We start from the raw sequence: 13,073 nt of genomic DNA on the forward strand, positions 1-13,073 counted from the left end.
AGTCTCTGGAGGCTTGGGACAGGAAAAACGTCACTTCCTGTCCCACCGGGAGTGGGGAAATGGGCCCTTTGAGCCTCCGTAGGGCCGCCAAGAGAGTGGGAAAGGCTGTTTTCGCCCTTCCCACATACACAGAGAGGATCTGGAGCCAGGTAAGAAAGAAAAACGGGCCTTCCCCCCACCCCAGGCCCTCCAGAGGCAGGAAACAGCCTGTTTCCCTACTTCTGGTGGGCCCAGAAGGCCCGAAAATCAGCTGGCTGGCGCGCGCATGCGCCCCAGAGCTGAGCTGGCGTGCCCACTAATATGGCTCCACGGGCCACCTGTGGCACGCGTGCCATAGGTTCGCCATCACGGGTCTAGAGAAAAGAAGGATTAGGAGTGACGTGATAGCAGGGTCAATTTATTTTTCAAAGCACCAGAAGTTAGGACAAGAAAGATTTAGTTAATGAAGAGAAGGACTGGGGTGACATGATAGCAATGTTCCAATATTTGAGGGGTTGCCACAAAGAACAGGGGTTTCTCGAAAACACTGACGGCAGGACAAGAAGCAATGGGTGGAAACTAACCAAGGAGAGAACCAACCTAGAAATAAGGACAAATTTCCTGACAGTGAGAACAATTAACCAGTGGAACAACTTGCCTCCAGAAGTTGTGGGTGCTTCATCACTGGAGGTCTCTCAGAAGGAATTCTCCGTTGTGATGATGATTTGTGGCAGCCTCTCAAATACTGGAATACTGCTATCATGTCCCCACTAGTCCTTCTTTTCTCCAGACTAGCCATCCCCAGTTCCTGCAACTGTTTTTCATATGCTTTAATCTTCATGATTTTACCAATAGATCCACACCCTTTTTTTCTGGAATATGTTCCTTCTTAGAGAGCAGGAATTCTCCTTTGTGATGAAATCATACTCTACCTCTAGCCTTTGGAGGAATGCACAAAGGGGAAAAAAACATTTTACATTTGTAAAAGAACGTTATCTTTATGCCACTTCCTGTGGTAAACTTGTGATGGGGTTGTGTTTATTGTGGCAGGCATATAAATGTGTGTCTGTGTGAGGATGTGTGCAGGTAGTCCTCGACTTCCAACAGTTCATTTAGTGACCAAAGTTACAACAGCACTGAAAAAAAGTGACTTAATGACCCTTTTTCACTCATGACCGTTGCAGCTTCCCTATTGGTCATGTGATCAAAATTGAGACGCTTAGCGACTGACTTATATTTATGATGGCTGCAGCGTCCTGGGGTTCACCTGATTTCCCCTTTTGTGACCTCCTGGCAAGCAAAATCAATGGGGAAGCCAGATTCACTTAACTGAAGAGCTGCACTTGATTCACTTAACAACTATGGAAGGTTGTAAGATAGGGAAAAAAATCACTTAACAACTGTCTCGCTTAGCCGCAGAAATTTTGGGCTCAATGGTGGTCGTAAGTCGAGGACGACCTGTCTAAACTCAACTAGATCTAGAATTTTGTCAACCTTGCAAAAACGGAGCTGGACCTTCACTGCTTAAGCAGGGGGTTGGACTAGAAGACCTCCAAGGTCCCTTCCAACTCTTATTCTAAGACTTCTAACACCCCAAACCCACAAGAAAACCCTTTGAAAAACAGTCAAAGAAAGAAAAACCATAAAAAAACACCATAATCTGTGGGAGAGCAACCTGAGACCCGTCTGCCATCCTGGCAGCCCCGAGGGATCCCTTTTGCCCCCGACCGCAAACGCAAAAATATAGCGAGAACCAATTTCGGGATCAGAAACTCAACGGATCGTGGACGGGGTGCAAACGGGCCAGAGTTCCCTTCGCGCAACTGGCGGCCGGGATCCACGAGATGGCGCTGCCCATCAACTGAACGCTTACGCTTCCCTTCCCAGCCGAGCGGGGAAGGAGGAGCACCGAGTCTTCGCAAGAGAGGGAGGGGAGGGGCCCATCACTCGAGACGCCCCTCTAGGAAAAATACCTTCTTCTCTTTAACCCTTAGATTCCTTGCAGAAGAGTGCGCAGACGCTAAGCTGCTGTTCAACACTTAAGTGGCGAGGGCGGAGCTGTGAGAGGAGGGCGGAACGCGCGTCCTTTTCCGGGTCGGTGGGGTGGAGCTCGGAATTACAGGTGGGTGGGAGGAGCCTGGAGCTGGGACTCTTTAAGGCTTGTATGTCCCCCCGAAGAGTACGCAGGCGCGGACGTGCTCTCCAATCCTAGAGGTGTGTGGAGCTTAGAATCCCGGGTCGATGGAAGAAGCTGGAGCTGGGATTCTTTAACCCTTAGATGTCCTGCAGAAGAGTGCGCAGGCGCAACCCTCTTCTCCAATCCTCGTGGCGGGGGCGTCCTTTCCCAGGTCGGTTGGGTGGAGCTTGGATTAACCCTTAGATGTCCTGCAAGAAGAGTGCGCAGCCGCGAACCTGCTCGCCTTCTCTAAGGCGAGGGCGGAGCTGCGAGGTGGGTGGAGCCTGGAATCCCGGGCGGGTGGGAGGAGTCTGGAGTTGGGCACTCGATCGCTTGCAGCCCATCGATGGATCCGGGTGCGTCAACTCTCCCTCCTTCGGATCTTTCCCTTCTCAAGGTTGGGGCGTCCCCTGCAGTCTTAGATTTTGATGCTTTTCTCCCCCCCTCCCCCAAAAAACAGCTGTGAAAGGTTGAGGGGGGGGAGGAAGAGAGACAGGCAGAACTCCGTCTGGTTCAGCCCAGCGTTGCTTTTCCCTTGCAATTCTCAGGCGGGTCACTATTTGCAGACGCCCCGCGAGGTTTGCAAAGCCCTTTCTCGTTGGCCTCCCTGGAAGGAAGCATTCAACCTGCCAGCCTGGGACTGCTCCACCTCTATCTCCCCCCATCCCATGACCTCTTTTCCCACCCTGGGGAGGGTCCTGGCTGGCTGGTGGGGAGTCTGTCCTGCAGGCAGGAAGATTCCCTCCCCCCCCCCGAAAGGTCCGGCCATGGTTTTTTCTATCCAAAGCATTCGTTTTGGGGCTTGGGGGTGCTGGAGGAAAGGTTGGGGGCAGGGGTGAAATTCAGCAGGTTTTGATAGATTCTGGCGAACCGGTAGCAGAAATTTTGAATAGAACCTCCAAATACCACCTCTGGCTGGCCCCAGAGTGGGGTGGGAATGGAGATTTTGCAATATCCTTCCCCTGGAGTGGGGAGAAAATGGGGATTTTGCAGTATCTTTCCACTGCCACGCCCACCAAGCCACGCCCACAGAACCAGTAGTAAAAAAAATTGAATTCCACCATTGGTTGGGGATGCTGGAGGAAAGGCCAGAGCATATTTCGGGGTGGGAGGGTGCTGGAGGAAAAATGTGTAAAAAAAAAAAGTTCCATTCTGGGCAAGCTTTTTCTCCCTGCTTTCCTCCTTGGCCCTGAGCTGAGGCATCTCCAGCTTGAAAGACGTGGGAATTTTCTGCTCTTTGCAAAGTTACCAGGGTTGCTGATGTAAAGAAACGTTCTCCAGCACAATGACTTTGCTTGCCACAAGAAATACAGGTAGCCCTCGCCTCAACTTACAACCATTATTTAATGACTGTTCATTGTTACAACACCCCGGAAAAAAGGGAATTGTGAAAGCTTTTCACACTTATGACCATTGCAGCATCCCCCCCCCGATCATGTGATTAAAATTCAGCCGCTTGGCAACTGACTCACTTTTATGACGGTTGCAGTGCCGTGGGGTCGTGGGATCCTTTTATGACCTTCTGACAAGCAAAGTCAATGGGGGGGGGGAGCCAGGTTCACTTAACAACCGTTTGACTAACTTAAAACAACGGCCGTGATTCACTTAACTACTGTGGCAAGAAAGGTCATAAAAACGGGCCAAAACTCACTTAACAACTATCTTGCTTAGTAACATACATTTTGGGCTCAATTGTGGCTGTAAATCAAGCCCTATCTGTACTTCCTTTTTGAAAAGTGATGTGTTTAACAGTGTTTTCTCTGTCTTCCGTTAAATGTTTTTGGACAAGAACATCCTATCAACGTCTAGGAAGGCAACTCTCTTTTTTTCCTCACTTTTTCTTTCCTTTTGTTCTTTCCCTTAGCTTGAAAACTGAAAGCATTTATTTATTTTGCTCTGTGGGAGGATTCTTATCGTTTGAGGATCAAAGTCCCACATCTCCCAAAATGGCTTCTTGCCATTCTGCTCCTCTGACCGAAAGTCCTTTTGCAAATCCAGGACAGACTTCGGATGGGTGTGACCCAGCGTCTTGGTACACCCCAAAAACTGGCTCACCAAACCCAGAAGGATATGGATCCCGTGTTGCCTTGCTTGGCTCTACTGAGAAGTTCTGGAGAAGAACGAGGAAGGACAACATCCTGCAAGGAGAAACCACCAGACAGGCTGGAGAACATCAGCTTTGCCAGGAGTTCTTCTACGAAGAAACCGAGGCACCTCGCGAACTTTGCACTCGCTTACACCGTCTTTATCGTCAATGGCTGAAGCCAGAGAAACACACGAAAACTCAGATGTTGGACCTGGTGGTCCTGGAGCAGTTCCTGGCCGTCCTGCCCCCAAAGATGGAGAGCTGGGTGCGAGAGTGTGGAGCAGAGACCTGCTGCCAGGCAGTGGCCCTTGCGGAAGGTTTCCTCCTGAGCCAGGAAGAGGAGAAAAAGCAGGGACAGATGCAGGTGAGACAAAAATCATGGTGCAGCTAATCCTCGACTTTCAACAGTTCACTTAGTGACCATCCAAAGTTACAACAGCGTTGAAAAAAGTGACTTATGACCATAATGAAGGTTGACTCAGTGTTCCATCATTCCGAGGTGGGTAAAATGGGGACCCAGATTCTTGGGGGCAATAGGCTGACTCTATAAACAGCTTAAAGAGGGATGTAAAAGCACTATGAAGCGGTATATAAGTCTAAGTGTTATTGCTATTCATTCTTTGCTGCAGCATCCCCATTGATCACGTGATCAAAATTAGGCCACTTGGCAACTGACTCATTTTTATGACGGTTGCAGTGCCCCAGGGTCATGCAATCCCCTTTTGCGACCACTGGACTAAGCAAAAGTCCATGAGGGAGCCAGATTCACTTAAATGTATGACTAAGAACCCCTGCAGTGATTCACTAAACAACTCATGCAAGAAAAATTGTAAAATGGAGCAAAACTCACTTGGCGGCCATCTCAATTAGCAATGGAAATTTTGGGCTCAACGGTGGTTGTATGTTGAGGACTACCACTTTATAATTCCCTGGTAAGACCACACTTGAAATACTGCAGCCAGTTTTGGTCGCCACGATATAAAAAAAGAAGTTAAGACTCTAGAAAAAGTGCAGAGAAGAGCAACAAAGATAAATAGGGGACTGGAGGCTAAAACGTATGAAGAACGGTTGTAGGAACTGGGTATGTCTAGTCTGATGAAAAGAAGGATTAGGTGAGACATGACAGCATTGTTCCAATATCTCAGGCGCTGCCACAAAGAAGAGGGAATCAACCTATTCTCCAAAGAATCTGAAGGCAGGACAAGAATGTATGGAAACTAATCAAAGGGAAAATCAACCTAGAACTAAAGATAAATTTCCTGACAGTAAAAACAATTAACCAGTGGAACAACTTGCCTCCAGAAGTTGTGAATGCACCAACACTGGAAGTTTTTAAGGAGAGATGATACAACCATTTGTCTGAAATGATGTAGGGTTTCTTGTGTGAGCAGGGGGTTGGACTTGATGACCTCCAAGGTCCCTTCCAATTCTGCTCTATTCTATTCTACCTGTATGTGAGAAGCCCTCTCTTTTTAGAGTGAACTTGGTTGCCGCAGACCATAAAATCTTCTTCCCTCTTTTTCTTTTGACAGGTTCAGGATCCCTTCATAGAAGTGGATGCTCAAAACTCCCGACCACACAGAGACATGTCATCTCTCTCAAAGGAACTGGCCTTCGGAGGGATCTCACAAGAGGATCCAGCTCCGATCACATCAGAAGGTAATAAATGCTTCTTCATTTGTTACATTTTTATATTGGTGTACTCCATAAGGAAACATAACGGGGTGCAGGTGAAAAGAAACATATTACAGAATGTTATTCATTCATTGAGCACATTGGTTCAGCTTGGAAGCTTACTCCAATGTTTCTCCAGGGTCCCGATAAGCAAATATTTAACCGACAAAGGCCCCTAATTCTGCCGACTGCCAGCAGCTCGATCTTGACAGACTCAAGGTTGACTCAACCCTTCCATCCTTCCGAAGTTGGTAAAATGAGGACCCAGAGTGTTGGGGACAGTATGCTGATTCTGTCAACTGCTTAGAGAGGGCTGCAAAGCACTGTGAAGTGGTATATAAATCTAAGTGCCATTGATATTGTTTACTTGCAGTCTCACTTGTGTGAAAGAATGCCTCTTTTTTGTGTGTGTGCATAATTTTGCTCTAGAATGCAGCAGGAATGTTTTCAAAATGTCTTCCGCCATTTCTGTCTTATCAGGAAATGGAGCAACCCTGAAGTTTCCTGCAGAAACACCTTTGCTTTGTGGTGGAACTGAAACTGCTGTCGTTATTCCAAGTCAGGTAGGAGGGCTGAAGCTCGCCTAAAGTGCTAGTACCACTTTATAATGCCTTGGTAAGAAAAACACTCAGAATATTGCATCCAGTTTTGATCAGCGCAATATAAAAAAGATGTTGAGATTCTGCAAAGAGTGCAGAGAAGAGTATTGAAGAAGATTAGGGGACTGGAGGCTAAAACATATGAAGAATGGTTGCAGGAATAGGATATGTCTAGTTTAATGAAAAGTACCAATATTTAAGGGGTTGCCACAAAGAAGAGGGAGTCAAGCTTTTCTCCAAAGCACCTGAAGGTTGGACAAGAAGCAATGGATGGGAACATCAAGGAGAGAAGCAACCTAGAAGTAAGAAATTTCCTGACAATGAGAACAATTAACCAGTGGAACAGCTTTTCTTTAGAAGTTGTTTGTGCTCCATCACTGGAGGTTTTTAAGAAGAGACTGGACAACCCCATTTCTCTGAAATGGTAAAGGGTCTCCTGCTTGAGTCGGGGGATTGGACTAGAAGACCTCCAAGGTCCTTTCTAACTCTGCTATTTTGAGGAGGATTCTTTTCTCCTTGTGTCCAAATGTGGTTTTGACAAGGAGCATTCCAAAGGAAGCTGGATTTGTCTTCCAAAGTTAGTTTCCTTAATTTGCTCTCTTCTAGCCATTTTTTTTCAGAGTAGGAGCAGTTTCCTGGTATCATCTGAACATTGCTGGCATCTCATGCTTCTAGAAGGCCTTTTCCAGCAACTTCATATAGCTGTTGAACTGTGTGTTCCTGTCAGGGACAATATAAGGCACCCATTAAGATATCAACTATGATTGTCCCAACACTGTTGAGGAAGTTAGCTTCCAGGAAGTTCTGAAGACTCTGATCAATGGTGCACCCAAGATTCATCCCTTGAGTTGTTCCCGAACCTATTGTTTCTACCAACCAAAACAAGTTTTAAAATTCTGCAGAATGAGCAATAAGAATAAAACATTTATTCAGGTGTATTTTCAGTCAGAAATTTTTGAGTTCTGTCAGTTTTTTTTTTCCAGGAAAGTTATCTGGAAAAACACTTACTTATACCAGACACTTAGTGGAATTTGCGCAGTAGAAAAGAGAACTGGGATCTATTTCCACTGGTTAAAACATGGAAACAAGACTTAGTTGAGGAGAAATGATTTTCCAGAAAGGAAAGGGGATCCAATGCCTATCCCACCACCTGATCCAGAAAGATATAAGGGTTGTTACCACTGAATGAGTTTGGAGATCCTGCAGAATCACTTCATAAAGAAATAAGATAGAAAACATTGCAGGTGATCCTCGACTTAGAGTCATTCATTTACTACAGGGGTGTCAAACTCAAGGCCCGGGAGCTGGATCTGGCCCACGGGGTGCTTAGATCTGTCCCTGGGGCCACCCTGGAAACAGTGAAGGACCAGCCCGTGGTGCCTCTGCCAGTGAAAAAGGAGCTCACGAGGGCCCTTGTGAGCTCTGTTTCAACTGACAGAAGGTTGCAGGAGGCCATTGCAGTCGAAAATGGAGCTCGGGAGCCTGTTTTCGCTGGCAGAGTGCTCAGTCACCACAGACACCCCTGACATGAATGACATCGAACTGGCCATGCTCATCCTGGCCATGTCCACTCCGGCCCCCCGAGGTCAAACAACTCTGATGCGGCCCTTAGTGAAATCAAGTTTGACACCCTTGGTTTAGTAGAGTAGAGTAGACTTAGACCAGACAGGAATAGGAATAGGAAGAGGAATAGGATAAGAGGAAGGGGAAGAGGAAAGGGAAGAGGAAAGAACTGAACAATAACAGAACAGAAGAGTTAGAAAGGACCTTGAGGCCTTCAATCCAAACACCTGCTCAGGCAGAAAACCCTCTACCATTTCAGACAAATGGTTATCCTACATCTTCTTAAAAACTTCCAGTTGGAGCATTCACAACTTCTGGAGGTAATTTGTTCCACTGATTAATTGTTCAGTCAGAAATGACAGTGGGTAACAACAGTACTGACAAAAGTCACTTAGGACCGTTTTTCACACTTATGACCGTCACAGCATCTCCATGGTCATGTGATCAAAATTCGGCTGCTTGGCAACTGGTTCATGTTTCTGATGTCATGTAATCCCCTTTTGCGACTTTCTGACCAGCAAAGTCAAGGGAGAAGCCAGGTTCACTTAACAACCATGTTATTAACTTAACAACTGCGGCAAACAAGGTGGTAAAAAAGGGGCAAAACTTGACTTAACAACTGTCTCGTTTGACAACATAAATTTTGGGCTCAATTGTGGTCATACGTTGAGGACTACCTGAACTCTGTGAAAATTGCCCAGAGTCACTCTGAGATTTGGGATCGGTGTGGTATCTAAGCTTGATAAGTAATTATTTATTTGTATTTATTTATTAAGCTTAGATACCACCCATCTCACTCTCAGAGTGACCTGGGCGATTTTCAGGCGGCACAAGTAATCCTCAATTTACAAATACAACTTGGAACTGTACGCTAAGAGGGATTTTTTTTTTTTAATTTCAGAATCATATGTCATTTGAGGATATAGCCATATTTTTTTCTGAAGAGGAGTGGGCCCTGCTGAATCCTGATCAGAAATTGCTGTACAGGGAGATCATGTTGGAAAATGCAAGGAATGTGACCTGCATAGGTAAGTATCAGCCTTGCCTCTGTTCAAAACCCAAGAAGGAAAACCGCCGACTCCGCTGAAGTAGGGAAGAGGTACTGTTACTGAGTTTGAAATGATAGCACCGAAGGAAAGGCAAGATCTGAGCCAAAAGGCAGGAAAGGTACATATTGAAAGTTTCCCCAGATCCCTCCCCCCAGGAACCCAGGCTGAATGTCCAATCCCCGTCCCACATAGTGTCTTGTGGGGCACATCTTCAGGTGTTTTCGTCCATCTGGAGTTTCAGGACGGTTGGCCTTTTTTTTTTTTTAATTTATTTATTTATATGCCTCCCTTCTCCGGAGACTCAGGGCGGCTTACAAGGTGTTAAGCAATAACCTTCATACTTTTGTATATTTTATACAAAGTCAGCTTATTGCCCTCACAAACCGGGTCCTCATTTTACCTACCTTAGAAAGGATGGAAGGCTGAGTCAACCTTGAGCCTGGTGAGAATTGAACTCGCAGTAATTGCAGGCAACTGGAAGCTAAATACTACCTTTTAACAGTAGCATTAGTCTGCTGCGTCACTCAGGCCTTAACTGGGTGTAAACCACTCCATTTAGCAGCGCAGTAATTCCGGCAAGCAAACCTCCCTTTATATTCAGGTGGGCCCTCTTCACACCAGCTCACTTCCCAAACCCCAATGCCATGCCCCCCTATGGCATTGGCAGCTGATAGCAAGCAAGCAAGCATCAAAGGGAAAACCCATGCTGGAGATCCAGCTGAGAGTAAGGTTCTCTTTCTACATTTCTGGTCAGACGTAACCAGCTGACCTGTTTGTCAGAAGATGCTAGCTTGTTCCTTTCCTACAATGATGGAGGATGTATTGATTCTCCCACCCGATCAGGCAGCCAGGGCTAAAAATTTTCATGCTGTCTCTTCTCTATAGAAGGGAGCAAACACCCTCCTTAACGAGTTTCTCTTTTGGGTAGTAGCCTTAAGGAGTTCCTTTCATTGTTCTGGAATTTGGGAACCCTAATAGGCCTGAATTACATGGATCACGAAGTGTTAGTACCACTTCAAACTGCCTTGATAAGACCACACTTAGAATACAGCATCCAGTTTTGGGCACCACGATATAAAAAAAGATGTTGAGACTCTAGAACAGGGATGTCAAAATGGCGGCTCATGGGCTGGATGCGTCATGCATAGGCCAAGTCCACCCCAGTTCCGCAAAGACAAGAAAATGTTGTGATACGTCATGTGACATCAACATGATGAGGCGAGTTTGACATCTGTGCTCTAGAAAGAGTGCAGAGAAGAGCAACAAAGATAGGGGGCTGGAGGCTAAAACATGCTGGAGTTAGGTATGTCTAATTTAATGAAAAGAAGCATTAAGGGTGACATGATAGTAGTGTTCCAGTATCTCGGGGGTTGCCACAAAGAACAAGGTCAAACTATTCTCCAAAGCACCTGAAGGCAGGACAAAAAGCAGGACAATAGCTTGACTCGCTCTTCTTTGTGGCAGCCCCTGAGATATTGGAACACTGCTATCATGTTTCCCTAGTCCTTTTCATTAAACTAGGCATACCCAGTTCTTGCAACCATACATATGTTTTAGCCTCCAGTCCCCTAATCATTTGTTGCTCTTCTCTGCACTCTAGAAAAAGTCTCCACATTTTTTATACATCGTGGCGAATAAAACTGAATGCAGTATTCCAAGTGTGGCCTTACCAAAGCATTATAAAGTGATATTAAGACTTTGTGTGATTTTGATTCTATCCCTCTTTTTATGCAGCCTAGGACTGTGTTGGCTTTTTTGGCAGCTGCTGCACACTGCTGGCTCATATCTAAATGGTTGTCCACTAAGACTCCAAGATCCCTCCCACAGTTATTACTATTGAGCAAGGTACCACATATACTGTACCTGTGCATTTGGTTTTTCTTGCCTAAATGTAGAACCTTACTTTTTTCACCGTTGAATTTCATTTTGTTAGATAGCACCAATGTTCAATTCTGTCAAGATCCTTCTGTATCTTGAGCCTATCTTCTGGAATGTTGGCTATTCCTGCCAACTTGGTGTCATCTGTAAATTTGATGAGTTCCCCATCTATCCCCTCGTCCAAGTCATTGATGAAGACGTTGAAGAGTACTGGGCCTAAAACAGAGCCTTGGGGTACCCCACTGCATACTTCCCTCCAAAGAGATGCAGTTCCATTGAGGACTACACGTTGAGTGCGGTTGGTTTACTGGCAGTCAGCAGAATTAGCCTGCAATACTGCATTCTAACCACTGCGCCACCAGGGCTCATAAATTGTAATGTTCAAATACAGGATATGGCAATAGAGCTTGATCCCTGAGGGTGCCTTAGCTTGGGCTTTGAACATCTCGTGAAAGTCACCTCTTGGTTTCTTCTTTTTGTCGCAATCAGGCGAAAGGTGGGAGAATGAAGACTCTAAGAAGGAGATGATAGAGCACTTGCCAACAGTCAACAATGAAATTGGAGAAAGGATGTTCCGATGTCAGTGGGGAGTCCAAAGTCCTGAGGAAAACCAGCTAAACGGAGAGCCAGAGAAAGCCCTCGCTTTTCATTGTGGAGATAATAATGCGCTCCAGGCTGAAAAAAATCACCAAGAAACCGGAATGTGTTCAGGCTGTGGAAAAATATTAAAGGAGGAATCAGGATTGTGTGGATATTGCAGAAGGCCGCCTGTCGAGGCACAACATGAAAACAGGGAACGGGCCTTTCCTCTTACTTTAGATCAAAATATATCGCTTGGGGAGAAATTATATAACTATGTGGAATGTGGAGAGAGCTTCAGCCAGAGTAGCCATCTCAGTAACCATCAAAAGAGTCAGGTCTGGGAGAATCCATATCAATGCATGGATTGTGGGAAGAGCTTCCTTCAGAAAAGTCACCTTATGGCCCATGAAAGGATCCACCGAGAAGAGAAACCACATCCATGCTTGGAGTGTGGAAAGAGCTTCATTAAGAGAAGTTCCCTGAATTCCCACATGAGAATCCACACTGGGGAGAAACTCTATCAATGTGCGGAATGTGGGAAGGGCTTCCCTAAGAGAAGCCACCTTGCTTCACATAAGAGGATCCACACAGGGGAGAAACCGTATCAGTGCCTGGAATGTGGGAAGGGCTTCTCTCAGAAAAGCAACCTTGCTTCCCATAAGAGGATCCACACAGGGGAGAAACCCTATCAGTGCCTGGAGTGTGGGAAGCGCTTCAGTAAAGTAAGTCACCTCACTATCCATAAGAGGATCCACACAGGGGAGAAACCGTATCAGTGCCTGGAGTGCGGAAAGAACTTCAGTGATTTAAGTTGCCTCACTTCCCATAAAAGGATCCACACTGGAGAGAAGCCATATCAATGTCTGGAGTGTGGGAAAAGTTTTAGTGTAAGCAGTTCCCTTACATCCCATAAAAGGACCCACACAGGGGAGAAGCCATACAAATGTACGGAATGTGGAAAGAGCTTCACTGTAAGCAGTTCCCTTAGTTCTCATAAAAGGATCCACACGGGGGAGAAACTGTACTAATGTAAATGAAGCGGGCTCTGATAGATGACCACTGGATAACTTTCTATTCACTCTATTCTGAAAAGCAATGCATCCAGTTGGAAAAAGTACAAACTCAGCCAAAATCCTTTTGGTACCTCTAGGAGGCCTCCAAGTTGTCAGAAGAAAGGAACATTCTAATGACATACAGCTTAAAGGTTGGTTAGGTCAAGGGGATCCACATGAGTTAAAAGTTGTCTATCATCAGAAGATGATTTGAGTCTATGCTTCAGTAATCTACAAAAAGAATTATAACTGTTGGCAAAGGATAAAATGAAAGTGTCAATTAAAAATGACAAATGTATATGACCATATGAATTGCTGAGTTAACAGAATCCTTTGTCTAGAAGGGTATAAAAACGATTGTACCTAATTTCTGTCTTTTGTTCAACGCTTCATGTACAGAGCTTTGAACCTATTGCGCAATATACCTTGTCTCTG

The 13,073-nt window shown here is 45.7% G+C and overlaps 1 protein-coding gene across 2 annotated transcripts; it reads left to right on the forward strand.

Moving 5' to 3' along the window:
- Positions 1-88: 88 nt before the first annotated feature.
- Positions 89-13,073, forward strand: LOC139311751 (zinc finger protein 557-like). Of its 2 annotated transcripts, XM_070936247.1 has the most exons (6): positions 89-149; positions 4,020-4,605; positions 5,774-5,900; positions 6,396-6,478; positions 8,979-9,105; positions 11,494-13,073. In XM_070936247.1, the coding sequence occupies exons 2-6, from the start codon at positions 4,102-4,104 to the stop codon at positions 12,612-12,614; spliced, it is 1,962 nt and encodes a 653-aa protein (XP_070792348.1). In that variant the 5' UTR covers positions 89-149; positions 4,020-4,101; the 3' UTR covers positions 12,615-13,073. The 2 variants fall into 2 exon arrangements, with proteins under 2 accessions (XP_070792348.1, XP_070792349.1); XM_070936248.1 differs by lacking the exons at positions 89-149; positions 4,020-4,605 and adding an exon at positions 4,683-4,740.

Source organism: Pituophis catenifer, unplaced genomic scaffold (assembly GCF_029215685.1).
Source record: "Pituophis catenifer annectens isolate HBS135680 unplaced genomic scaffold, rPitCat1.0.hap2 SCAF_2, whole genome shotgun sequence".
NCBI lineage: Eukaryota > Metazoa > Chordata > Lepidosauria > Squamata > Colubridae > Pituophis > Pituophis catenifer.